The 23,673-nt window shown below is 52.1% G+C and overlaps 10 protein-coding genes; 5 read left to right on the top strand and 5 right to left on the bottom strand.

Annotated features, from left to right (window-relative positions):
* Window positions 1-1,539: 1,539 nt before the first annotated feature.
* RCC_03451 (related to potential drug facilitator PEP5) lies at window positions 1,540-3,363 on the bottom strand (the record flags this gene model as incomplete). XM_023768737.1 has 3 exons in its annotated part: window positions 1,540-1,688; window positions 1,747-3,244; window positions 3,298-3,363. 3 exons carry the CDS (start codon window positions 3,361-3,363, stop codon window positions 1,540-1,542), a joined length of 1,713 nt encoding a protein of 570 aa, XP_023624505.1.
* Window positions 3,364-4,705: 1,342 nt separating this feature from the next.
* Window positions 4,706-5,482, top strand: RCC_03452 (uncharacterized protein; the record flags this gene model as incomplete). Its single annotated transcript, XM_023768738.1, has 1 exon — window positions 4,706-5,482. One exon carries the CDS (start codon window positions 4,706-4,708, stop codon window positions 5,480-5,482), a length of 777 nt encoding a protein of 258 aa, XP_023624506.1.
* Window positions 5,483-6,293: 811 nt separating this feature from the next.
* On the top strand, window positions 6,294-8,066 carry RCC_03453 (related to neutral amino acid permease; the record flags this gene model as incomplete). XM_023768739.1 has 3 exons in its annotated part: window positions 6,294-6,354; window positions 6,613-6,848; window positions 6,903-8,066. The coding sequence occupies 3 exons, from the start codon at window positions 6,294-6,296 to the stop codon at window positions 8,064-8,066; spliced, it is 1,461 nt and encodes a 486-aa protein (XP_023624507.1).
* A 188-nt stretch (window positions 8,067-8,254) lies between these two features.
* On the bottom strand, window positions 8,255-9,360 carry RCC_03454 (uncharacterized protein; the record flags this gene model as incomplete). XM_023768740.1 has 4 exons in its annotated part: window positions 8,255-8,698; window positions 8,757-8,814; window positions 8,866-9,096; window positions 9,158-9,360. 4 exons carry the CDS (start codon window positions 9,358-9,360, stop codon window positions 8,255-8,257), a joined length of 936 nt encoding a protein of 311 aa, XP_023624508.1.
* A 575-nt stretch (window positions 9,361-9,935) lies between these two features.
* RCC_03455 (probable small nuclear ribonucleoprotein G) lies at window positions 9,936-10,243 on the top strand (the record flags this gene model as incomplete). XM_023768741.1 has 2 exons in its annotated part: window positions 9,936-10,037; window positions 10,088-10,243. 2 exons carry the CDS (start codon window positions 9,936-9,938, stop codon window positions 10,241-10,243), a joined length of 258 nt encoding a protein of 85 aa, XP_023624509.1.
* Window positions 10,244-11,159: 916 nt separating this feature from the next.
* On the bottom strand, window positions 11,160-12,689 carry RCC_03456 (uncharacterized protein; the record flags this gene model as incomplete). XM_023768742.1 has 6 exons in its annotated part: window positions 11,160-11,261; window positions 11,319-11,460; window positions 11,524-11,782; window positions 11,845-12,046; window positions 12,105-12,569; window positions 12,636-12,689. The coding sequence occupies 6 exons, from the start codon at window positions 12,687-12,689 to the stop codon at window positions 11,160-11,162; spliced, it is 1,224 nt and encodes a 407-aa protein (XP_023624510.1).
* Window positions 12,690-13,180: 491 nt separating this feature from the next.
* Window positions 13,181-13,891, bottom strand: RCC_03457 (uncharacterized protein; the record flags this gene model as incomplete). The annotated part of the gene is made up of 1 exon (XM_023768743.1): window positions 13,181-13,891. The coding sequence occupies one exon, from the start codon at window positions 13,889-13,891 to the stop codon at window positions 13,181-13,183; it is 711 nt and encodes a 236-aa protein (XP_023624511.1).
* Window positions 13,892-15,520: 1,629 nt separating this feature from the next.
* On the top strand, window positions 15,521-17,776 carry RCC_03458 (uncharacterized protein; the record flags this gene model as incomplete). The annotated part of the gene is made up of 1 exon (XM_023768744.1): window positions 15,521-17,776. The coding sequence occupies one exon, from the start codon at window positions 15,521-15,523 to the stop codon at window positions 17,774-17,776; it is 2,256 nt and encodes a 751-aa protein (XP_023624512.1).
* Window positions 17,777-18,965: 1,189 nt separating this feature from the next.
* On the bottom strand, window positions 18,966-19,400 carry RCC_03459 (uncharacterized protein; the record flags this gene model as incomplete). Its single annotated transcript, XM_023768745.1, has 1 exon — window positions 18,966-19,400. The coding sequence occupies one exon, from the start codon at window positions 19,398-19,400 to the stop codon at window positions 18,966-18,968; it is 435 nt and encodes a 144-aa protein (XP_023624513.1).
* Window positions 19,401-21,661: 2,261 nt separating this feature from the next.
* On the top strand, window positions 21,662-23,385 carry RCC_03460 (related to ARO8-aromatic amino acid aminotransferase I; the record flags this gene model as incomplete). XM_023768746.1 has 2 exons in its annotated part: window positions 21,662-21,887; window positions 21,944-23,385. The coding sequence occupies 2 exons, from the start codon at window positions 21,662-21,664 to the stop codon at window positions 23,383-23,385; spliced, it is 1,668 nt and encodes a 555-aa protein (XP_023624514.1).
* Between the last annotated feature and the right edge of the window lie 288 nt (window positions 23,386-23,673).

Here is a 23,673-nt window from a genome sequence, read left to right on the forward strand (position 1 = left end):
TCGAATGCCGAAACGCAAATTGGATAATTCGGAAAAGGGTACTGCAGAGAAGGAAAAACAGGGAACCTACCTATCTCTCGGTTCTTCGAGCTGCAAATCCGGAAGCGATGTCGTCGAGAGATTTCCATGAGCCAAACGAAGCCGAAGTGCAGCCTCTTCCGGTCACTACGCGTCAATACCGAACTGCGGTWTGTGCGCGCGGATTATCTCGCCGAACGATTGGCGCAGCCGTGAGCGATCCAACAGCGTCGGCCATCAAGCAGATGGGAACACTTGCTCTCCCCATGAGCGATATCAAGTCTTCACGGCTGGCCACTTGCGACCAATGCCTCGTTCATGGCGCAACAGATGTAAGCCTTCGTCGTCCATCATCTTGTGTCTCTGACGTCCGCACCGCGAGGTCTTCATGCGCMTTGAGAGCTGTTCACATTCGCAGCTAGATCGCAGACACCCGAGGCTTCATCCTTGTCCGAGATATTACGCACCTCTTCCAGACAGGTATGAGGACACGCCTCGGTCGGCGACGCCAACAGGCGGATATGGCGTTGGTGATAGCACAGATCAGGCGGTAAGAATCGTCTCGTTTGTGAAGGCGGGAGATGATTGAATCATAGGACACACAGCAAGTAACCCTAGCAAGACATTACGCCTGATTGTTTCCACGTCGCGTGATGAAGAGCAAGGTTGAAGGATCCATGTTCGTGTTCCGCGTGGCACTCCGAGTCCGACATTTGACTTTGCTGAGGCGGTACGAGCTTTTACGAGATGATTCGGCGTGGAGCTGGTATGGGATTTTCCGGCCCAGCGTCCATCCATCTGCAACGACATCAAGACGACATTCCATTCCGTAGCAAGCCAGCCTCACTGGAGGCAATGAAAGTGCAGGTCACTGTTGCGGAGATCCGAAGCAAGGCGACCGGAATAGGCGGTCTGCAGTTGCCCGCTCCCGTACATCACTGATATTCGACATCCGTCAAACGCACCTCATCGCTCGTACAATCGAAGCCGACAGCGTTTCCGCCTCGCTTTAAGCGGATCCACGGTAAGTGCAATGGGACCTGATCACTCGCAAGGAATCGCAGGCGTTTCGCCGAGCAAAGCAATCCATCACAATGGCAGCTGGGAAACCTTGGGAGGGAGGGATTCCTGCCTTGAAAGATTTATCAACATCCACAGTGGGCGTCATGCAAACGATTTGTTCATGAGTCGGCGGCTCCACTCGAGCGATGCGATGCACGTCGTACCTTCGATCTTCTTTCGTTGTGAATCTTCACGCAACCCAAGTCTCCTCTCTCGCAGGCAATGTATCCTGCCCACGTTGAAGTGTTCCAGCGCTATCAGACATTCAAGCTTGGTTCTTCGTCTCCCATTCAATGTCATGCTCTACACACTCGAATCACCTTCAAGGGTTATACGGTCATCCTGCACATATCAAGTCACGGCACCGATTGACAGCTTGTAGCAGGAATGATTCACACCAGCTTGACGGAGTATTTGCTGCACGCCTGATGGCTCGTCTTCGAGGTTCCCACTCTGACTCTAGTGCTTGATTTCTACATGCTCTGCCTTCGCTACACTCTCTCCGAGCATACCCTCCGCCTTGGCTTGAGCGGCAACAATTGTTTCATCTGCGGGGGCGTCGATATGAGCGGTGAACTCCTCGGTCGGATTTACCAAGAAGAATGTCACTGTCGAGTCACATCAGTAGGGGTCTCGAATTATCTCCCTTCCGATGAGATGACTTACTTATCGTGGAAACTGCGCAGAAGCACGCGGCAGAGACCCACACCCATCTGAAACTAATGGCAAACGATTCCAAAATTGCATGCCCGGCAGCGCCGGCGATCTCAGGGGTCACACCTGGAACGGCGAAAATGGCCTCGGAATTCCTGGATTGCAGAGCGCCGATCAGACCTCCGAGTGAGGTTGGAGGAAGTCCTAGAGGAAGAACGGCGGCTGCGACTCGCTTCGGTAGTTCTGTCGATATGCTGCTGGTGAAGATAGCGCTATTGATGGCGAGGCCAACCGTGGCACCCATTGACCTTGCGGACACCACGAGTGCCGACGTCTCCGCGATTAATTCAAGCGGCGTGCTCAGCTGAGCGATGACCATGGCTGTGGGGAGAATGAAACCAATGCCCGCTCCGAGGACCACGGCGAGGATCCAATATGCCGCGTCGGGTGTCTGAGTTCGTGATACAGCCGCCATGCATACCATGAACACTGTCATGCCCGTCATACCCAGACAGGCAACGCTCTTCACCGATTTGGTCCGGACCGAATACCATCCTCCGAACATTGAAAATATCACGGCAGCGAGAAACATGACTCCGTAATGGAGCCCTGCGATCAGGAGGTCGAAGCTCAATAGCATGCCAACCTGATAGGCGAAGTATTGATTTGCAGCAAAGAACGATACACCTTCCGCAAAGACAACAGCCAAGACGAATGGGAAGTTCCTCCCCATTCTGAACAGGCCGTGATGGAGGAGGCCTTTGTCGGTGAATCGCCATTCGTATATGCCAAATGCAATCAAGCATGCAATTCCGGTGACGAAAGGGCCTAGTATATGGGCGTCTGACCATTGGTAGGGGTTTCTGGACCAGCCAAGGGCGAGTGAAAAGAGGACCAAGCCAGGCGTCAGAAGCGAGGATCCTATCCAGTCAATTGATTGAATCTTCTCTCTTGTGCTCATCGCCTTCTCCAATTCCCGACGGGGTGGATTGTAGCCCAGTGACACGCCCGCTACAGCCAGAGAGAAGAGGCCAACGAGAACATACATGTATATTCTGTAGTTTTCCAGCTGGTCGTATCGGAGCAGAGCACCGCCCATGCAAATACCAATGAACGCGGCCAAACCGGAAGTGGCATGAAGAGTAGCTTGAGCGAGAGGTCTTTGAGCCCTCGGAAGGACCTCGGATACGACAGCGTGTAGCAGAGGCTGGCTGCTCGTGGCCACACCGATGAGGCAGAATCCTGCAATGACTGTGTCGAGCGACTGAGCTCTTGAGGCGACCACAGAGCCGACGACGCCGCTCAGTAAGACAGTGACCAGGGGCCATTTGCGTCCCCACAGGTCTGCAATCTGGCTGATCGGTGGGCCGAATGCTGATGTAAGGATGTTCAAGGAGACCGCGAGCCAGACCGTATTCTGTGAGTCCGCGAAGAGTGTTCCGAGCGGTGTTGCGAGGAAGCCAGATGCCACCACCGCCGTGAGATTCGCGACGTACGCAAAGTTGACTGCCTATCGGGACACGTCAAATGAAATCTTGTCCAGCGGTGGACGCTCGCACTTACGCCAACCAGAATCCAAGTCTTCGCACTCACGCGGATCAGATCTGGTCCTTTACCTTCAAAAGACATAATGCTGTTCAAGAAGTTTACAACCAACCAACAAGATGGAGAGGTGACGCCCGAAAGACGATAGATTGGGTTACCAATGTTGAGCTACTGGCAGATATCTCGCAAGCACACCTTTCCATCCACAAGAGCCGGTATGCATTACCCCAGCTTTATACCCCGTAGAGAAGGTCTTGGAACACATCCACATCCGACGATATGCAGAACATAAAGCTATGGCTTTTGTTCCCCGGACTCTCAAGCGAGGCATAACTGGCCCTCGATACTCTTGCCCCACACCGTTGCTGGTGTGCCAAGTAGAGTGCAATGTTCTCCCATAACGCCCACCGGAACACCCCCACATGGATCACGGATCGTCAAAAAGACCAACTGAGCGACGATCAAACTAGGTAGCGCACTTTGACAATCGTATTCTGGTTCTCGCATGTTGCAGACCGTCCCGTGCGATCGCTCTCTTCGACAAGCTTGAATTGACATTTATGAATTCAGGGCAATCAAATCTCTTTTTCGGCAAAATCTGTTCTCGCGCCCAGGTAGGTGGTCTTCTTCATTTGGAAAGATTATGTCGCTTGTTGTTTCCATAAATGCACTGCAATGAGTCGGTTGACCGGGGAGACAAGTGGAGCTGGGGACGAACGCATTGCTCGCGGCTCGCTTATCCACTCATCTCTCGCGACACCAATAGCGATTGCAAACCCTCGTACCCAGAGCCCCTGAGGGATGTCTCGCGAAACAACCGAGACGGCTCGTTCGGCACTGTGGGCTTAATCGTAACGACGCTGCCATCTCACCCAGCTCACATTTCACGATTGTCTATCCCATACGATTTACTCGAACAAGCCCTGATTGGGGACGCCAACCCCGAACAACCTGGTAATGAGTGCCTGAGCAGACCTGGACATGCTTGACATCCTCCCCGCCTGGAACCCTACCGGCGTTGGTTCGAAAGTCCTTTGCGGGATACGAACGTTTCCTTCAGCCTTGATATCGTTGAGGATAATCGCGGGTCTAAGATGATCACACGCTGTAGGGGCCGCATGCACGTCAAGAGATGGGTGTTGGTATGTCTCAACTAGCGACTCTTTTCTTTCTAGATATCAACGCGTAGGACATCATATGGACCAAGTCGGCAGTGTTGGAATGGCTAGCTCACAAATATATTCAGAAACGTTATCAATACTGGAGCAGAGTCCTAGACGAGACGTAATAAGGAGGTATGCTTATATAGAAGCGTTGCATGAGTCACAAAGACAGCTTGCCTAGAAACAAGTAGCACAGCCTCCTAATTTCTTGTACAGGATCGAATGCGAGACAGACCTGTATACCAAGCATCCCACAATTAACAATGGATCAATCGCATTTCCTACGACTTCCAGCAGAGATCAGAGAACTCATCTATGAATATTTATTGAATAGCAAGACAGAAATGTACCTACCCACCCCAAAGGATCCCATTAAGCGTAGGAATTGGCAAGAAAACTATCGAAGAGTCATTCCTCCAAGGCTCTCATCTACTGGTAGCAGGCAGCAGGCCGCTATCGATGATCTGGACTGGGAGACAAAGCGCGTTGAGCCCAATTTTATCTCGTTCACTTGCAGAGAAAAGCGTACGATTTTCCTGGGAGAAGATGGACATGCATTCAGCAATTCTCCGCTCGCATGTGTCAATCGTCAATTGAGAAGAGAAGTCACTGGATATCTTCACCTTTGTGCGGAGGAAGTCATTGCACAAGTCTTGAATTTCGACTTTGACAATATTATCCACTACCTGGCGAGTCTACCAGCTACACAACAAGCCGGGTTCGGAGTATCGCGCAGTGGCACGTACGAGAAGCTGCTCCGGATTGAGATATGTTGGCCTTATGACGAAACTTGCCGGGCCAATCTCGAAAGGTGGCTGAATTACCTGGGAGGATTTGTTGGAGCGGATGGAGAGCTTGCCGTTGTCTTGAAGATGAATTGGTCTAAGCTACAATTCCTTACGGGCAAGGCGGAATTGAAGCTACGGATGTCTGAGCTACAGCTCGCCCATGAAGGTCGGTCAAAAGGACCAGCCAAGTTGGAACTTTACCGGCTGATGTGTGCATTCCAATGTACCAAGGACCGGCTTTCGCTCTCCTAATCCAGCAGCGTATGATATAAGCTGGCGTGTAGTGGCAACGGTGTACCGTTCATGCTCTAGGCTATCAGAGTCTCGTTACCTAGCTGTTCTCCTTCCGGAAAAGGCCAGCGACGGTAAAAACGGTACGGGACTGTGTGTCATGATTCAGCTCTATATCATCTTCTGCTGCCTTTTTACATGCTCACGCATTTCAGTGCTGTGCTTTGGCAATGATTTTCATAGAAGGCTCTTGACTTTCAATTTTCAGCGAAGATCAGAGGTATCCTTCAGTCGGTAATGCTCCATGTATGAACAAGTAGTAGAGTTGATGCTGGCCGGACGACTGTAAAGGAGAGAGTCGACGACGTCGGTAAAAGAAGATCGCCGAGTGGTCTGTGCGMCTTCTCCCCATCTCATCTCATATTCGGTTGAGCAGCACTTAAAAGTATTTTGACATTGCTACCGCTTTGGAAGAAGAGCTTTATCAAGCAGCTGGACCTTTGGTGTCGCATCTGAGCACTACAGTCGCCGACGAGTGGACAGCCGAGTAATACGAACCACTGAAGCATTTGAACATCTCCGCGCTGTGCCGAAATGGTGTCTACCATGCCACTTTTACAATACTCATCTACTCCTCTGACCATGCATATTGAAAAGGCTCACCGGCATGACGAAGAGGTGTCGCGGCGAAAAGGTGCCAGTTGCTCCTAGTAGGGCCGGTCGAAATGTATGGGGATTTTACCAGAACAGAGTTTTGTAACGGACCCACATCGATTTCTGCACTCAACATCATCGCTTCTGGATGACATAACAGTATCGAGGACCAGGAGTGATGAGCATATCCCGTCAATCTGAAGAAGCTCCTTCAGCCTCAACATCTCGCCCATCAAATGGTAAGCAATTTCAATTCTGCTTCACCTCCCATCGAATGCGCCAAGAGCCGCCTTCAAGCCATTCGCGGTACTGCAGCGAAGCAAAAGGCTTGGAGAAGTCTCAACTTGAGAGACTCAATACTCTGGCTAGCTGAGAGCCGCGAGTCCAAGTCATAGTTTGGRCATTTCTTCGTATCGCAGAGCACTTCTGAACTGCGCTTGTTCTCATGACCAACACTCCCTGAAAACTTCGTAGTACACTCGCTGAGAACAATACAGACATTGCCACAGTCTCACTCAAACACGGCGAAGCTRAAGCTGAAGTATTCGGCGGCGAAGATGGTCTCAAGTTCCGGACCGTGGGTTGGCTGGCGGCAGCAGTGTTCATGATCAAGATGACATTCGCAACGGGGGTATTGTCAATCCCAGCAGCCCTGTATACGCTGGGCGCAGTTGCAGGCTCAATCTTCATCGTCTTCTGGGGTCTTCTTAACACATACATGGCCCACGTACAAGTATGTGTTCCTCCTTCCCTGGCCAGCGACAGGAGAGCTACTGACATCGTGCAGGGCCGGTTCAAAATCGCCCATCCATCAATCCACACCATATCGGACGCTACATATATCGCGACACTCAGTTTCGGAGGCTCGATTCGCATGGCAAACATTGTCAGAGAACTGACTGACACACTATACCTCATCACTTGGGCCCTCATCTCTGGAGTGTCCATGCTGGGACTCTCCGTCGCCCTGAATGCCGTTTCAAGCCACGCCACATGCAGTATTATCTTCGGCTTCGTGTCATTTTTCGTCGTCTCTTCCGTCGCCAGCATTCAAAGGATCCACAAACTCCGCTGGCTGACCTGGATCGGCTTCGGCTCCATCCTGATAGCCATTTTGATAGTCGTCATTGCAGTGACCATCCCAGTCCGGCCAGCAGCAGCTCCTCAAACTGGCAACTTTGACCTTGGATTTCTTGCCTTGCCTCCAAAAGAGACGACATTCGTAACGGCATGGACTGCTTCCCTGGCCATCTTCTCTTCATCAGCAAACACTTCCGGCTTCATCCCAGTGATATCAGAGATGAAACGACCACAAGACTTCTTCAAAAGCATGTACACCTGCATGGCATGGGTGACTAGCGCATATCTTTCCCTTGCTCTGACAGTGTATGCGTACTGCGGGAAGTGGGTGGCATCTCCTGCTCTTGGATCTGCGGGACCGACCATCAAGATCATCGCTTATGCGATTGCCATTCCGGGCATGATAGTTGGCGCCATGATTCTAGTTCATGTTGCTGCGAAGAGCCTATTCGTCAAGCTGTTGCGAGGAACGAGACATTTGTCCGAGAACACGAAGACGCACTGGGCGGTTTGGCTCTCGTGCACATACGGTGTTGGCCTCGTCGGCTGGATTCTTTCCGAGGCAGTACCGATATTCTCTTCGCTCGTCTCTCTAATCGGTGCCCTTGGCTTCGGACCGTTGGGGATCTGCTTGCCTGCTGTGTTGTGGTTCTCCCTAGAGCGAACGTCGACCATCGACATATCACCAATGAGCACGCTGAAAAGATGGACTGCTTGTATCTGTCACCTACTCATCTTCCTTCTGGGCTTGTTGGTCACCATTGGCGGCACCTACGCCAATGTGATCAGTATCAACGACCAATTCAAGGCCGGCAATGTCGGGAAATCATTCCAGTGTGCAGATAATAGCGGGACGATCGTCTCGAGCTAGCAGAGTTAAGACAGCTTCGAGGAAGAAACCCTTCATCTTCGGAACGACGTGCGGCTCTCAACTTGTATATGATGCCCCATCCGTCCTCCTTGTAGCCCTTGCGACACCATGGAATCGATCGCAAGTCTTCTCAGCTGCGCCACCTCACTGCACATTTGCAACACGCCACTGACTCAATCACCTATTCATCAGAATTCAATCCTCCTCTGCCCCGTCAAAATGTTTCCAGCAGCCTTCTGCACGTTCCCAAACCTCACCGCCCCACAACTCTCGCTCTCCAGATGATTGAAAAGCGGGGCCAGGGCCGCAAATTGCTTTCCGCACCCCAGGCCAAAGCAGCGGTAAAGTTTTTGCTTGTGGACAGGCGAGGCGAGGTGTTGGTTCAAACTAGCCAGAGCGGCAAAGTCGCGGTTGCAAAGATAGCACTCGTAGGCGTGGCCGTTCCAACTCGCAGCGGTTGCGGCATACTCGGCATTGGCGGCTCCGTCCCACTTCAAGAATTTGTTGGTGATAACGCCACAAGTATCGCGAGCGCTGACGGCTTTGTAGACGGACTCGCGGTTGAGGTTTGTAGCGCGAGGGCAGGAACCTGTTTCGATGTGGTTGGCTACGCCACTAGCTGCGGTGAAGCCCTTGATGTACGTCAGTGGTTTTCTTTCTGATTTGGAAATATGGAGGGTGTGGTCTTACTCTCTTGCAGAATGGGCACGCGATGCTGTTTTTGTAGTGCGCTGAGCCGTGGAGATGCTTTATTCCACTTTGGTCAAAAACTATCGAAGCGGAAGATGTTCCGACTTACCTGCTGTAGGTTGTTGTCGTTCTGGAAGCCACGCTGGCATGGCTGACACCAATGCGTCCTCCAGTGATCATTTCGATCCATGTGCTGACGAGCACCCTGATAGGTGGTGTATCYACAGTGATGATCAGTCTAAAGGTTGGTGAAAGAGCACCCGAGAGTGTATACGAACTTGATATTGCAAGCCTCGCATGCGTAAGGGAAGTGTGAGAGATGCGCGGCGCCACCCATGTGCTGATGGATGATGGTTAGCATAGCATATACAAGACGGCAAGGCCTTCGTTATCAGACCAACCATTTGCAAGTTGTTGTCATTCTGGAAGCCTCTCTCGCAGGTAGCACACCAGTGGATTCTCCAGTGATCGTGTTGGTCCATGTGATCGCGAGCCTGCCGTGGAGTGTGAAACTTCTCATTGCAGGCTTCGCACTCATGCTGTGGCGCATAATGGCTGTAATCATCAATGTGTTCGTCGAGGTCTTCTTCTTCCGAGAATTCATCCCCACAGACCTCACAGTCAAAAGTTGCCCAGTGATCGAGAGCGTTCATGTGCTGGGCACGAGCCTGGTCGGAGCCAAACCGGCGAGTGCAAGTCTCGCATTCATACATGGCAGTCGAGAAGTGATTGAGCGATGGGAAAAGGAATGRGGGGCGGAGAGGAAAGCGACGGGCGATCTTATGCTTGCAAAGCGACACACTGTTTTCTGAGCAAACGAGAATGCCCTGTGAACAGATCGTCCCACTCCCAAGAACCAACCTGTGCAGGAGCCCGCGATACAACCTATCACTTATGCAGACGCTTCCGGGGAGATGTTGCCAAACCTGCTTTGGGACGGAAAGCTGCCCGTTGTGGTTTCACTGGCGACTCATATGGCCACGTGAAGGTGGATGCTAATGGAAGAAGAAGGAGCGGAGAGGGAATAATGATGGAAGCTTCGGGGAAGCGAATCCATTCGGAACGTGCCGAAGCACAGACCCCCGGCTTTTTTGGCGGACCTCGCAGACGCAAGCGCATACCACAAAGCACCTCACTCAACGACCACACATCCATCCACCAAGCCCCTCCATACTCACCATGCCTCAAGCCCAGCCCGAGCTCAAAAAATACCTCGACAAGCGCGTCGAAGTGCAGCTCAACGGCTCGCGCAAAGTCATGGGAACTCTCCGCGGATACGATGTAAGAAGTGCCATCTTCCCTGCCAGATCATCTACTAATAACCAATCTAGGTCTTCCTCAACATWGTCCTCGACGAAGCAACGGAGAGCAAAGCCAATAACGAAAAGGTGCGCCTGGGAATGTGTGTGATCCGCGGCAATTCGGTCGTCATGATGGAGGCGCTGGATCGCATCAACGAGGATCGCCGGGGACCACCGCGGGATTGAGATTTGGAGGGAGAGAATTGAGGGAACTGGCGGACTGAGAAGGAAAGAAGGGGCGGCGCTGGCAAAAGCGAGGCGTTGGAGCAATAATGGCCATTATGCATGAGGGTTCAATGTTCACTGTGGGCGGGAAATGGACGGGGCGTTTGGAGGCGCAAGTGGGAGGACAGTCTTTCTATCTACCGCGGGGATAAGCGAATGATGGACGGGAAAGGAAGGAAGATTCAACGCGATTCTCGTCGACAGAATCAATCACTTGTCGCAAAGAACCGCCCCATACCACCGTCCACCACACCCGAGCCGGAATCGTAAGCCACGATGCGACACCTCCAGCTCCAAGATATACCTCAGCTCCAACCACTCATGCATCCCTCCATCTTCGCTTCTCCTACTCTTCTTCTCAAACAATTCCTTGGGAATGTCGGAGAGATGGCATTGCAGCACGCACTTGTTCTTCAAATCGCTCTCATCAGTCCCCTCGAGTAGAGTTTCCCTGATGTACCCATCTGATTCCGACGCATTCACACTCCAAGCCCGGAAAATCTCTATTTCGCTGTCGCCTCCCCCGTCGCTCGTCTGGTCAAACCAGAAGATGCGCTTCAAGGCCACTTCTCCCCGATGATGGCACATTTCCTTCGGCTCTGCGACTTGTCTACTTTTGTCGRTGTGGTAGGTACGACCTGCGACACAGTAGCGTTTGGGAAGCTCCGTCGACGTGGAAGGGGAGATTCGAGGAATTGGGCTTGCTGGTGATTTGGAGTGTGCCGCCTGCTGTGTTTCTTCATCCGAAGGTGTTGTTAAGGCATCTCGGATGGAAAGACCATGATACACTCCACCACGAGAGATGGCCGCATTCCTTCCAGGTCGAAGTTGTTAGTGACGATGCGCAGGTAGGTACAATCTACAGGATGGTCGGTACTCACGGCTCGGGAACCCTCACGACTGAAAGTCGGGGGTTCTTCAGTTGGAGTTGCTGGAGAAGATAATCACTGTTTCCGAATCCTCCCGTGAGTATTACAGTCTGCGAGTAAGTCGTTCGTCAATGCAAGAGACTGAGGTGCTTCGAAAAACGACTTACTTTGACTTTCCCTATCTCATTCCACATCCCATTGCCCTCACGCAGCTCTTGTAGCCTCGTGAACTTCATCGTCTCGAGCTGCTCCTTGACCAACTTATCAATCTCATCAACGACAGAGTCGAAGATTCCCTGCAAAGATTCGCTGAATAATTGCCATGCGCAGATTAGCCACGTCCTTGGCCAATATATTTGAATTTCGACTTACCGCGAGACAGAAAGACAGCTTCGCTCAAGTCCCTTGTCTAAATCGTCCTCCAACTTGGCCTGTGGAAAACAGACAAGAATCTCGTYGCCATCACCACCATGCATCAAGGGAAACTTGCTCTTGACTTGATCGTCGAACATCTTTATGACATGTGACAGAGCACCGGCTTCCAGGACCTTGAGCCAGTTCTGCTCCCCAACAGCATGCTCAATATGCTCATGGAACTTTCGGTTTAACATCAAAGATCCGAAATTTCCACCTTCATCAACTTCCGTCAGTGAAATGTTGCAAAAGCCAGCGCACTCGACAATGCATGCATACCTGTTGCTTTAACCAGCGCCTCCACCTCTGCTTCGATAACTCCACAGGTGACCAAATGCACCGTACCGCCACCAGCATCACAGATGATAAATGGGGCCTTGGCATCCCAGTCCTTTCGATCAAGCTCATTCATGGCTTGTATAGAAGCCGCTTCGGGCTCAGGGATCAACACCACAGGCGAGATGTCTGTATTAACGACCGCCTGCAAATCAAATCAGTAATCGAACAAACATGACAGACTTCCTCAACAATACACAAACCTTCAGAAACGACTTCTTGGCCTCTTTGGGCCAGCCACAAGGAACAGTCAGGATGAACTCCTTCTCCAACCCCTCCATGAACTCTTCCGGATACTCCGACGCAATACTCTTCAAGGCATGTTCAGAAACCGCTCTCAGGAAATCCGAGACAATGTCCACAGCCGGCTTCCCCAACTTAGCCCGTAGATCCCCACTATCCATATCCGAAGAATAAGTAGGCGGCTTCGAAGTCGGATCAAGAAGAGATTTCAAAGCCTCGATCCGTCCCTCGGTGTATCTATCGATTTCACACCCCCACTTCATCGATCCATCCTCCTCGTATTTTACCATCGACGGACATCCCTTGCTTGTCTCTTCTCCCATTGCACCAGGCCATTCCTCGATGGAGTGTATCACATGTTGCTGCTTCTTCACGTCGGCGAGGAGGAGGACGTAGGCGACTTTTGTAAACGTCGTTCCGAAGTCCTGCGAAATAACAAAATTTCAGTCCATTTCATTATGAATGATACAGGGAGGTTAGAGTGTGCTTACAATGCTAATAATGACACTAGGAGCTTCTTCTGCACTGTTTCCATTTCGCGCCATGTTGTTTACAAAGTTCTTGAACGAGCAAGAACAGTCCCCATGAGCGTTCAATTCAACCGATGGGGGGAGAAAACATCCCATTGTTCGACCTATCTTCCCGATCCGGCGTTTTTGGGGGGGATGTTTTCCCACAAAGCGCAGGTTTTGGTAGCCCCTGAAAGCTGTTACATTCCAAGGGTAAGCAGTCTTCGCCAAGATCGACAGTCCTTTTACCGCTGGGATGGGCAACTTCAATGTAAATGTTGATAGTTGTTAGACAGTAGAAATAGAGATGCCACAAATATGGAATGATTGAACGACATATCAGCACTTCTGTCGCTCAGATAACCATGTTTGTCCCACTGAGAGCACCGGAAAAACGGTTTCCGAGAGTGAAGCCTTCTCTATCGTGCATTGTAGAGATAACAATGTATCTATGGGACTACCTGTATTTTGTCTGTAATGTGGAAATCAAAGTATGTGTGATAGATAAAGGTAATGTTACAATTCCATCAAGCAATAACATATTCCTCCTCCTCCTCCTCCTCGAACTCCCCATCAGCCTCCCAATTCTTGGACCAATACTTGGAAGCATACACCTGCTTCCCAATCGACACGCTCAGATGCATCATTTCCTCCGACATGCCCAACGTCAGCGTATAATGCAACTCCCACCACCGCTTCACCCTTCCATCCTCCTCCGTCCGAGTCTTCTTCTCCACCAACTTCAACGGAAGCTCCTGACCAACCTTCCAATCCGGGTGTTCGGTGCTCGTAAGCGGTACATTCAACCAAGTCTCGTCTCTGGCATTCCTGGTAAGTTTGCCTTCCTCGCCTTCACCCTTGGTCACGTCGATTTCGATCACTACAGGTTCTTTGGATCTGGAAGGATCTTTCTTCCATGCGGCAAAGCACTCCAGTACGCTATCTTCGGCACCGCCATGCCCGTCGGCGATTTGCTTGAACCAGCGCAAGTGACGCCTGGCAAGTTTACCATAATGGTCGATGACTTCCCCTTCGAGGGTGTCCCGGGAGAGGAGAGCTACGCCGTAGATCTTGGGCAGGACGGTTCCTGCAGGGACTGGGGTCTGAGGTTTCTCCTCCTCGCTGGTGTCGTCGGTTTGAGCATCGGTGTGATGGTGCGAACTATCCTCGCAATGGATCATGCGATTCAAAGCTCGCTTGGTGGGGATCTTCATTGATACAGCCTGTGGTAAAACCATGATGACGAGCAGATGGATTGGCGACGGAAGGAAGGAAGATCTGTTGATGACGATCGAATCTTAAGAAGATGGCAGTTTGTGCTTTGTTTTGTACCAGTCTACATCCGGCGATTTTCTTCATAATGGACAGCATTAGAGAAAGTGGAAGTTTCGCCACCGACCGTGTATTCTGAACAAAGAATCCCATCTAGGAGCAAAGACATATCGACTGAGCAAGATCAACCGCATCTTCTCAAAGATGAACGATCAGTGAGAGACTGGACGCACTGAGCGAACAAACGTTCAACAACCTAAGAGGTGAAGTGATTGTCTCTCTCACCCGTGGTCCTCCTCTGAATGAGATGCACGTGAGGGCCATCATCGCAAGCCAGATCCGCTCGCTATAACGACACGATTGTGATACATATGTCATGCCATGTCGACTTGCCATGAGAGACAATCTCCGTAGAGCCAAAGTTTTATAGATGAGACGCCAAAGTATCTCCCCACTCATTTGAGAATGGGGTACCGCATTKGGAAGTGTAGTCACACTCCTCTTGGCATAACGATGTATGATTAAGCCGTGCGTGATGAATCCTTTGATCGGTACAGTGTAGAAGAAGAATGAGAAGCTGACTACTCAACCTAGCGCCTTTCATTTCTCGATCGACACCAAGATGAGGGAAATACCCACCAAAAATACCGTCCAAGAATCGGAGATTTCTTTACACGCGAAGTAGCAGGGAAGGTACTCCCGTCTCAAGTCGTGGAAGATTCATCTGCGCTTCGGCTTCGAATTGAGGGATCCAGAGTCAGACCTTTGCGAAAGATTCCCTGTTGTTGGATGGAGAACAAGGCAAAGATCAGACAGAGTGAAAATAATGTATTTTCATGACGTCTTTCTGTGGGGCAGGCAACGGCGTCAATCCCAACGACGTGGGAATGGAAGCCGAGGTGGAGGAAAGTAAGGTAGAGTTGATGTGCATCTTGTCTATTTCCGATTTCCTCTCCTGTATACCATCTCCTACTTCCTCTTCTGCATACCTCATGCATGAGTGAATGAATGCTCGAGGGGGGGAAGGGGTAAGTTAGAGAAGGGGCAGATGAGGAGAGTTTACGCTTGCGGCGGCAGATGTCTTCGGGAATCGGGATGTGCCTAGGTAGGTCCGACCCCGGCAACGGCTTCCTTGGATCAAACATGAAATCCGGGACGCGTTGTTGGGAAGGTTTGGCGATGGGTTGGTTGTTGACAATATTGTCCTATGAGTGATGTGACGCTTAACTCTTTGCAGTATACTATTCAATCAATCTATAGTACCTTCTATATTATATGTAGATGTCCAGGGGTGCATATCTAGCCTTGGATATATATTATAGTCCTGCGATGGCGTCGTGTCAAATTAACTGTTGATGAATATTCATCACGTGAAATTGCGCCCGACTCCATTTTACCTCATTCTTGGAGACGCCGTCCCGTCCCGCGCCGTGCCGTCTTTCGTCTCCCTGCGCGTGCGTTGGATGTTGCAGCAGAAAGAAGGAAGCAAACAAACCACGTACCTAACTTACCACCAACGGATCTCCCTCGAACATCTCCCCGCCGATTGATCTCCCTCGCCTCCCACCCGTCGATGGTCTGATCCGATTCGAGTCATGGCGCTGCAGACACCCGGACGAAGAAACTTGGGATCCAGTCTGGCCCGTCCATCATTTGGCACGGCCAGCTCCCCCTCCCTGCGTCACTCCACCACGCAGGATGTCAACCGCAAGGCCAGCTTGCAGGCATTGACCAGTCCACAACCACCAGCACCCCACCAACAGCAGCAGCGCACCCCGACAAGCATGATGGGAAGCGCCTCGAATGATTTGGAGGTGGGCGATGCCGTGACCGTGCCTGGCGACATGTACGGATTGGTGCGCTTTGTGGGCAGCGTCAAGGGCAAGGCGGGCAAGTTTGTCGGCGTGGAGCTCGATCGCCAATTCGCTGCTCGTGGCAAGAACGACGGCGATGTCGATGGAGTCCACTACTTTCGCACCCAAATCCCCGGCGCCGGTATTTTCCTGCCCATTCACCGGGCGGAGAAGCGCAGTTCTCGAGGCATACACGACGAAGATGGTGCTCCTCTCACCCCCAATACTCCTGGCTCCATCACCAGCGGATATGGAGGAGGCACCTCCAACTTCAACCAGAAATTCTCGCAGACCGTCGGACATGGCGCATACCGACCCACCAGCCCCTACCTCAAAGCCAAGCGACCCTCCCTTCCCCGTCCCGAGTCTCCGCTGCGCCGTCCGCCCCCCAATCCGACTCCCACTCCCGGCCGACAGTTCTCCGCCAGTGTACGCGGCGCTACCCGTCCCGCCCTCCCCTCGACCACGCCCAGCAAGAACAACGTCAACATGCGCGCTTCCGTCGCCGGCTCGAGACCGTCCACCGCTCACAGCCAAACACCACGACCTTACTCCCGCACCGGCTCGCGCATGGGAAGTCGCGAGGAATCGGGGACCGCCAAGACGACCACCTCGAGTCGCAACCAATCCAATGGTTCCGTCAAATCCTTCTCCCAACCCTTGCGACCCCAATCCCGTCTGGAGGGTGCCAACGGGCAAGAAGATGAGATTCAAAGGTTGCGGATGGAGCTGGCCGAACGGGACAAGAGACTGGCCGAACAAGCTGCGAATCTCGCGGACATGGACGCTAGTGTGAAGGAGTTGTCCGGTCTGCTCCCTCCAGAAGGAATACCCCAGGACGGCAGGAGGCCTTCATATGGAGGGGATGAGGTGGTGGGGGATGCCACTACCGCACAGCTCAGGCAACTGCTACGGGAGAAGAATGAGAAAATCACCCTCCTCACCACGGAATTCGACGCGCATCGCGCGGATTTCAGAAGTACCCTCGACAGTCTGGAGATGGCTTCTACCGAGACCGAGAGGGTCTATGAGGAGCAGAAGAGGGACCTCTTGGCACAGATCCAAGCCATGGAAGAGCAGGCAAGGGAGATGGGAGATTTGAACGGGAGCAGGAAGGAGTTTGAAGAGGTTGCCAATCAGCTCAAGGGGTTGGAGGAGTTTGTGCAGGAATTGGAGGAAGGGTTGGAAGATGCAAGAAGAGGGGAAGCAGAGGCGAGAGGGGAGGTGGAGTTCCTGCGAGGGGAAGTGGAAAGAGGGAGGAGTGAGTTGAAGAGGGAGCGGGAAAAGGCCGCTGCAAATGCACATGGCAGCGGAGGCAAAGAAATGGAAAAGATGGAAGATGAGATCAAAGGATTGAAAGCCATTATTCACTCCTTCTCCACCACCAGCAGTCCTCCAACAACGCCGACCATCTCGGTGGGAGGCGCGAGACTTTCCAAACAGCTGGCAGAGAGCGAGGCGGCGAGAGCGAAACTGGAAATCGAAATGGAACAGCTACGAAGAGATCTGGCCGCCCCGAAGAATGGAACCCACTCCCGCAATGAGAGCGCCGCTACGACTGTCCCGTCAAGACCCCGAGCGGATACTGTGAGGAAGTCGGTTCCACCGCCACCGATGCCATCAATGCCCATGCCTGCGCCTTCCACCACGAAATTCTGCGACATGTGCGAATCCTCCGAACATGATACGCTGGACTGCAATACCTTTCAAGAAGCGGAAGAGAGTCTTGCAGACGAGCACTCGGTGAATGGGGAGGTAGGAGCCGGTGCTGAAAACGCTGGCCTCGCGATAGACTCCAACTTTCCGGGTGATAGGCCCGCTCCATTGAGTCCCAGTCCTATCAAGAGTCGGCAGGGCAGCGCGGTGGATATCAATGGTGAGAAGAGGAAGAGTGAGGGCAAAGAGGAAGCGGGAGCCAAGAAGGAGGAGGAACTATGGTGTGCGCTTTGTGAAAAGGAGGGACATTTCGCCTATGAGTGTCCGGATGAGCAGTATTGAGTGCCATCTCGATTGGTATCCGCTGGTGTGTAAAGGTGCTGCGCGCTCCGTGAAATGGGAGCAAGGCACCAAGATGGGAAATGCTGAATTTAGCGTTGGCGATCATGGGTCCGTGGGATGGCCTACCTCCATCCATATGGGAGGTCATTTTACCGGAATGGTAACTGTATGTGTATATATTATATTTTTGCTTCTGGATCTATTCTTTTGTGGAAGATGATGTGAATGTAACTGTAATTTCAACGGTGATCTTTTGGCGTGTCGTGCATAGGGATGAGATTGAGATATCTACAAATATGTGACATGATGACAATCAACGCAGCGGAGTGGAAATGTGTAGGTGGAGYGCCGTGTGCTTACATTGTAGACAAGAAACAGTACAGCGACTAGCTCTGCTGGATCAAATATAGGTCACATTCTAATCAAGATTAGGGTGAGGGAGGTAGGAGGTGGAAACTACTTTGGGAGGAGAGAAGGATGCAATGTACGTATAGGAGTAGATTGGCTGTACCTGATTGAAAGATTGAATGGCGACGGGTGGTGGTGGGTGGTGTATAGTATGCGAGGATAAGAGATGATCGACTGGGAGACGAACGTGTTGTGCTTTTCCTAGCGAGAAAGAGAGAGAGTAAGAGAACAAGAGAGAGACCAAGAGAACAAGAGAGAGAGAGAGAGAGAGAGGTAGAAGTTATCAAGTAATTTGCCGTCGAAGACGATAAAGTGAGGGAGGAGAGTATTCATAGCTGTCGGACTCGCAGTAGATGGGTTCCTTCGTTGTGTATCAGGCTGGCGATGAGTACTACATATAAGTCTTCGTATCTAGAAATCCTTGGTTAAATGGCGATGCATACTAATGAACCTTAAGAAGAGGCATACCTTGGGCTCTTCGTTGTGAGAGTAGCTACATGGTGCATAGTCAGTATGGATTAAAGGGAGGGCCGTCTATCGTCTCCTACTAGACATTACGTCAACACCAATGTGATTGACTCCAACACGAGAGAGGGCAGAGACATTCTAGTGCTTTCCAAACGACCGATGATGACAATCGCGAAACAATCGTCGAATATGAGGCCAGCGATGGGCACTAATGTCCAGCACCTTCGTCCATCGGAGACACAGCCCTCGCTATGGAACCAGACGTATACCCTAAACTTCCGCCCTACGCATCATAGAAACCCATCGCGAATCTTCACCTCGAACTAAACCAATCAATAGTGACGGTAGATATGTAGAGTTTCACCAACCAGTAGCCCTTGCTAGTCTGGTTGTACTCCGATGCACGCAAGGTGCTGTGGGTACATGGGGACAAATGGTGATGAAGTTTCGATCGCCGAAAAAGGGTGSGTGTCTCAGAATCCTCGTTACGAGAAGGGCTGGTAGAACAAAGTGGCTTCTCTAGAGCATATACTATAGCATGGACCACGCGACCAGCAAGGATTCTGTGATTTGCATCTCGTGTACTGCTGCCGGGGACCGTAATAGGGTCGGAGAACCAAGGCATCGGGATCCTAGAGGTTGTCTGGGCCGGTCTGTTTGGAAGGTGTTTCTTCCCGCCGAGAGCACCGAGGAGGGTTCCAAGACTTGCAGACCATGGTTGTCTGTGAATCATCAAGGACAGCGACATGTTGTTCACAGGCAGTGTGATAAGAGAGAGAGATGGCCACTCCATCGCGACCGATCATTCCCAGCGTGCTAAAGGGATGCTCGCTCCCGCAAGAGGCTGATCTGCTGTCGAGATCCTCGCATCCTTTTAGTAGAGGTCCTTCGGTCCATGTGAGATACAGGCTCTCCGCGCATCGAAGATTCCCCAGACTCATCGAGTCCTCTCGAGTATCCTTACGCAACAATCATTTCCGATGCAAGGCTGTACACCTCCTGTTCCACTAGTGCGAGAGTCCAGTCCGGCAGGACGGTGGGTCGTAATGCGCCGACAAGATCCTGAAACTCGTCGTTGTAGTAGAGCAAATGATGACGATCGATGTGTGCTCCGTCGATCATATCAATCCTAGCTCCCATCGCCACCCTCGGGCCTCCCTCAAGACGTAACCCTAAAAATGCAGAGCGGGAAGAGGTCCGTCGGTATAAGCTATCCGTTGCTAGAGCTACGACATGCTCCTGTGCTGTCGTACCAAAGTCTCAACGACATGTCTCCTTGCATGTAGATGTATGACCAGACCTCGCATTGTCTCCAGGCTCCCTCATTCAAGATGCTGACCGTGATGATCTTGGCAGCAGGTCGAAGCCTTGCTTATGCACCAATTACATGCCATGTTCGGGGACGAGTTGGGGGATGAGTTTGCAGGCCATGGCTGTCTGTCAGCACATGGCAGGCGGCGTAAAGCATCGCCACGGCCAAGGATTGTGTATTTTTTTCTGCGCGAACGACAACAGGGATGGTTAGTGGTACAGGAGCGTTGCGAATCGCGATGGTGACAGGTGAGAAAGGATGTTGTGCTACTGCCCAGTCGGGGAGGAGATGATCTCGACCCCAATCTTTCCCCCGTCGACGATGAGATGGAAATTCGCGCATACATGTACACTGGCAAAAGGTTGAGCAACTTACCTACGGATCCACGGCATCATCCTCGTCGCAACAATTTCATATGGAGGAAGTCGCGGTATTGGCAGGTGCATCCATGTTAGGATAATGATGGTAGCCGCACGCGACATATAGCATCATCTCCGGCTCCTCTCTGGCAGCATCTTCGGTTGCACAGCATAGTGTCAAAATCGCATCAGTCGCATCCCTCCCGTCGCCAGATGGGATAATCCCGCGAATCATGTATGTACGGTATCATCCATCTGTGTACCGTCCCATGCAGGAGCGGGCGGTCAAAGTCCAACAAAGAAAGTCGCGGTCGACATGTCCGTGCTACTGGTACAGGTAAGGTGGGTGAGGCCACCTCAGCGACATCGGCATCATGTGTCAACGCCCGCTCACCCACCCTCACCTGGATGATTTGTTATGGGAATTACAGTACGCTCGGTTGTCCGGGGAGTTGGAGGGGGGAGTTGAACTGTTGATGAATGTTGTGGGATGGCACATGGTCGTCCCAAGTCGGTGAGGACAACACACCGCCGGTGCCATTCCAAACAAATTGACTGTTGAGATGCGTTGTCGTCTTCATCTCCATCCAAAGTAGCTCTAGTTCGGGTCGATCGGGCGAGCTCTCGTCGAATCGTCCATCCCTGACGATGCGCATATTCCAGCAGATGGACCGTCCAGGTGGAGAGACAGAGCTTCGTATGCATGCATGGCAGGATTTGGGTGTACTGAATGGTCTGGCATGATTCTTCCGGACAATTTTGCACCCTCGAGGCATGTGCCATTGACTTTGCTCCAGCCCAGCAGCGTCGCGTCTGCATCCCTCCCTTTTGCGAGGTCCGATAGGCTGGACGGGGCCGAAGTCTAAACGGTTGTCATTACATGAGAAGAGGGTTGCGCCGGCGCGACATCCCCTATCAAACCAGACAGCTGTACACCGCAAAGTCCTTCCATCCCTTCCGGAGTCAGCCCTCGAGAGAATAAACAACGTTTTCCCAGAGGTAAAGAAAAATCAAAGCGCATCCCTCGCTCCCGCTCTGCACTCTTATCCGATTCAGACAAAGAGACTTTTGTACATTCCTTCACATCCCACTCCCCCTCCTCCACGTTTCTCCCATACAAAGCGTGGGATCACGCCCCAACCTTGCCGTCCATCAAGGTGTTGATTGGCTCTCCGACAACGGACACTTCTCATTTGGGTCCATTGCGCCCCAAAGTCGCCCTCCCCCGCGCCTTTTCTGGTCCCTTTTGTCTTGTCGTCTGTACCAAGAACATCCACCACCCCCACGACCCACGAACATCCCCAGGATCGTTCTTCACGCCCGCAACGGGACGACACGATGGCGCCTCCCGCTGCGACGATTGATGTGGGATCCTTCGAGTTCTACGGCGCCGATTCGGATGCCGTCCCCTTCACCATTCCCGACCGATTGACGGTGCAGAGTGTTGCAAAACGTCGTGCGGCGTCGGGAAGGTTGGTCGCTGGTGTTGCTGCGCCAGCCGACCTGGATGCCTTCAAGGGGAGAACCAGCCATTTGCACAAAGGTTTTGCCAAGCGATGGGATCGTGAGTGTTGCAGGTTGTGCGAGTCTTGCGATCTCCGCTTACCCTCGCCATTCTAGATCGACTTTCCCATGAGACGCTTTCTCGAGGCGGCAGCTCGTTGAAGTTGGCCGCTGCCTTCCTCAACACCCCGGGTCTGATCTCGCTCGGCGGAGGCTTGCCCTCTCCGGAATACTTTCCCTTTCCGGAAATCAATGTGCGAGTTCCCAGAGTCGCTTCTCCGGGAAGAGGGAGGACGGGACATGGCATTGATGATGTTCTCCACGCCGAAATGCACGATATGCGTGATGGACGATCCACCTTTGATATTGCCACTGCATTGAACTACGGCCAAGGCCATGGAGCGCCTCAACTGTTGAGGTTCTTGGTGGAGCATACGGAGATCGTTMACAACCCTCCCTACCAGGATTGGAGTTGCGCCATGACCGTGGGATCGACCGCCGCCTGGGACATGACCTTGAGAATGTTGACCAAACCTGGAGACTGGGTCATTAGCGAGCAATACACCTTCCCAGCAGCAGTCGAGACCGCCGCACCCATGGGTGTGAAATTTGCCGCCGTCGAAATGGACGCCCATGGCATGCTCGCCTCTTCCTTGGATGATGTCCTCACTAATTGGGATGAAAGAGTTCGCGGCGGTCCCAAACCATTCTTGGTATACACAGTCCCTACAGGACAGAACCCTACCGGGTCAACACAAGGCATCGAACGACGACGTGAGGTCTACCGTGTTTGCCAGAAGCACGACCTTTACATCTTCGAGGATGAGCCCTACTATTTCCTCCAAATGCAGCCTTACACAGGACCCTCGGCTCCTGATGTTCCTCCTCCAGCGTCCTACAGCGAGTTCTTGAATTCCATCGTCCCTTCTTTCCTCTCCATCGATACAGACGGCCGCGTGATGCGCGCCGACTCCTTTTCAAAAGTCCTCGCGCCCGGAAGTCGGCTAGGCTGGATCACAGCTTCAGAACAGATCTGCAATCGCTTCCGCACTCATGCCGACGTCAGCACACAAGGACCCAGCGGTTTCAGCCAAATCATCCTCTTCAAGCTCCTAGACGAGACTTGGGGTCACACCGGCTACCTCGACTGGCTCATCCACATGCGAATGGAATACACCCGTCGTCGCAACGTCATGATGGAGGCTTGCGAGCGCTACCTACCGAAAGATCTTGTCAGCTGGGTGCCACCGTCGGCGGGCATGTTCCACTGGTTGAAGATCGATTACAAACAGCATCCCGACTACAGATGGAAGAGCATCGATGACATTGAAGAGGAGATCTTCATGCGAATCATCGACCATGGAACTTTATTAATGAAGGGCAGCTGGTTCTGCGCTGATAGAGACGTCGCTCGGGAAACCATGTTCTTCCGCGCTACATATGCCGCTGCCGAGTTTGGTCAGATTGAAGAAGCAATCCGAAGATTTGGGAATGCGATTCGGGACGCTTTCGGAAGGCCCGCTTACTCTAATGGATTGTTGACAAATGGTGTGCATTGATTTGGGTTTGGGATGGGATGGAGCTGCGAAGCGTTGCATTTTGATGCGGATTTTGTGGATATTTGGCGGCCATTTTGAAGCGTTCTTGTGATGTCGGGCAGCAGAAGTGAATATTCGGCTTGTTTCAGCGCCGAGCGATATACCAATTGATAACTTTTCATCTTCAGTGCCATTCCCAGGTCGTCGTCGTCGTCCAGCAGGAACATGGCACACTCTATGAACTTCCTGCTTGAGGTTTAGAGTTCTCGATGATGGTTTTCCCACGCATTGCACGAGTCAGGCGGCGGT

The sequence above is a fragment of the Ramularia collo-cygni genome, assembly GCF_900074925.1.
Source record: "Ramularia collo-cygni strain URUG2 genome assembly, contig: RCC_scaffold04, whole genome shotgun sequence".
Classification (NCBI taxonomy): domain Eukaryota; kingdom Fungi; phylum Ascomycota; class Dothideomycetes; order Mycosphaerellales; family Mycosphaerellaceae; genus Ramularia; species Ramularia collo-cygni.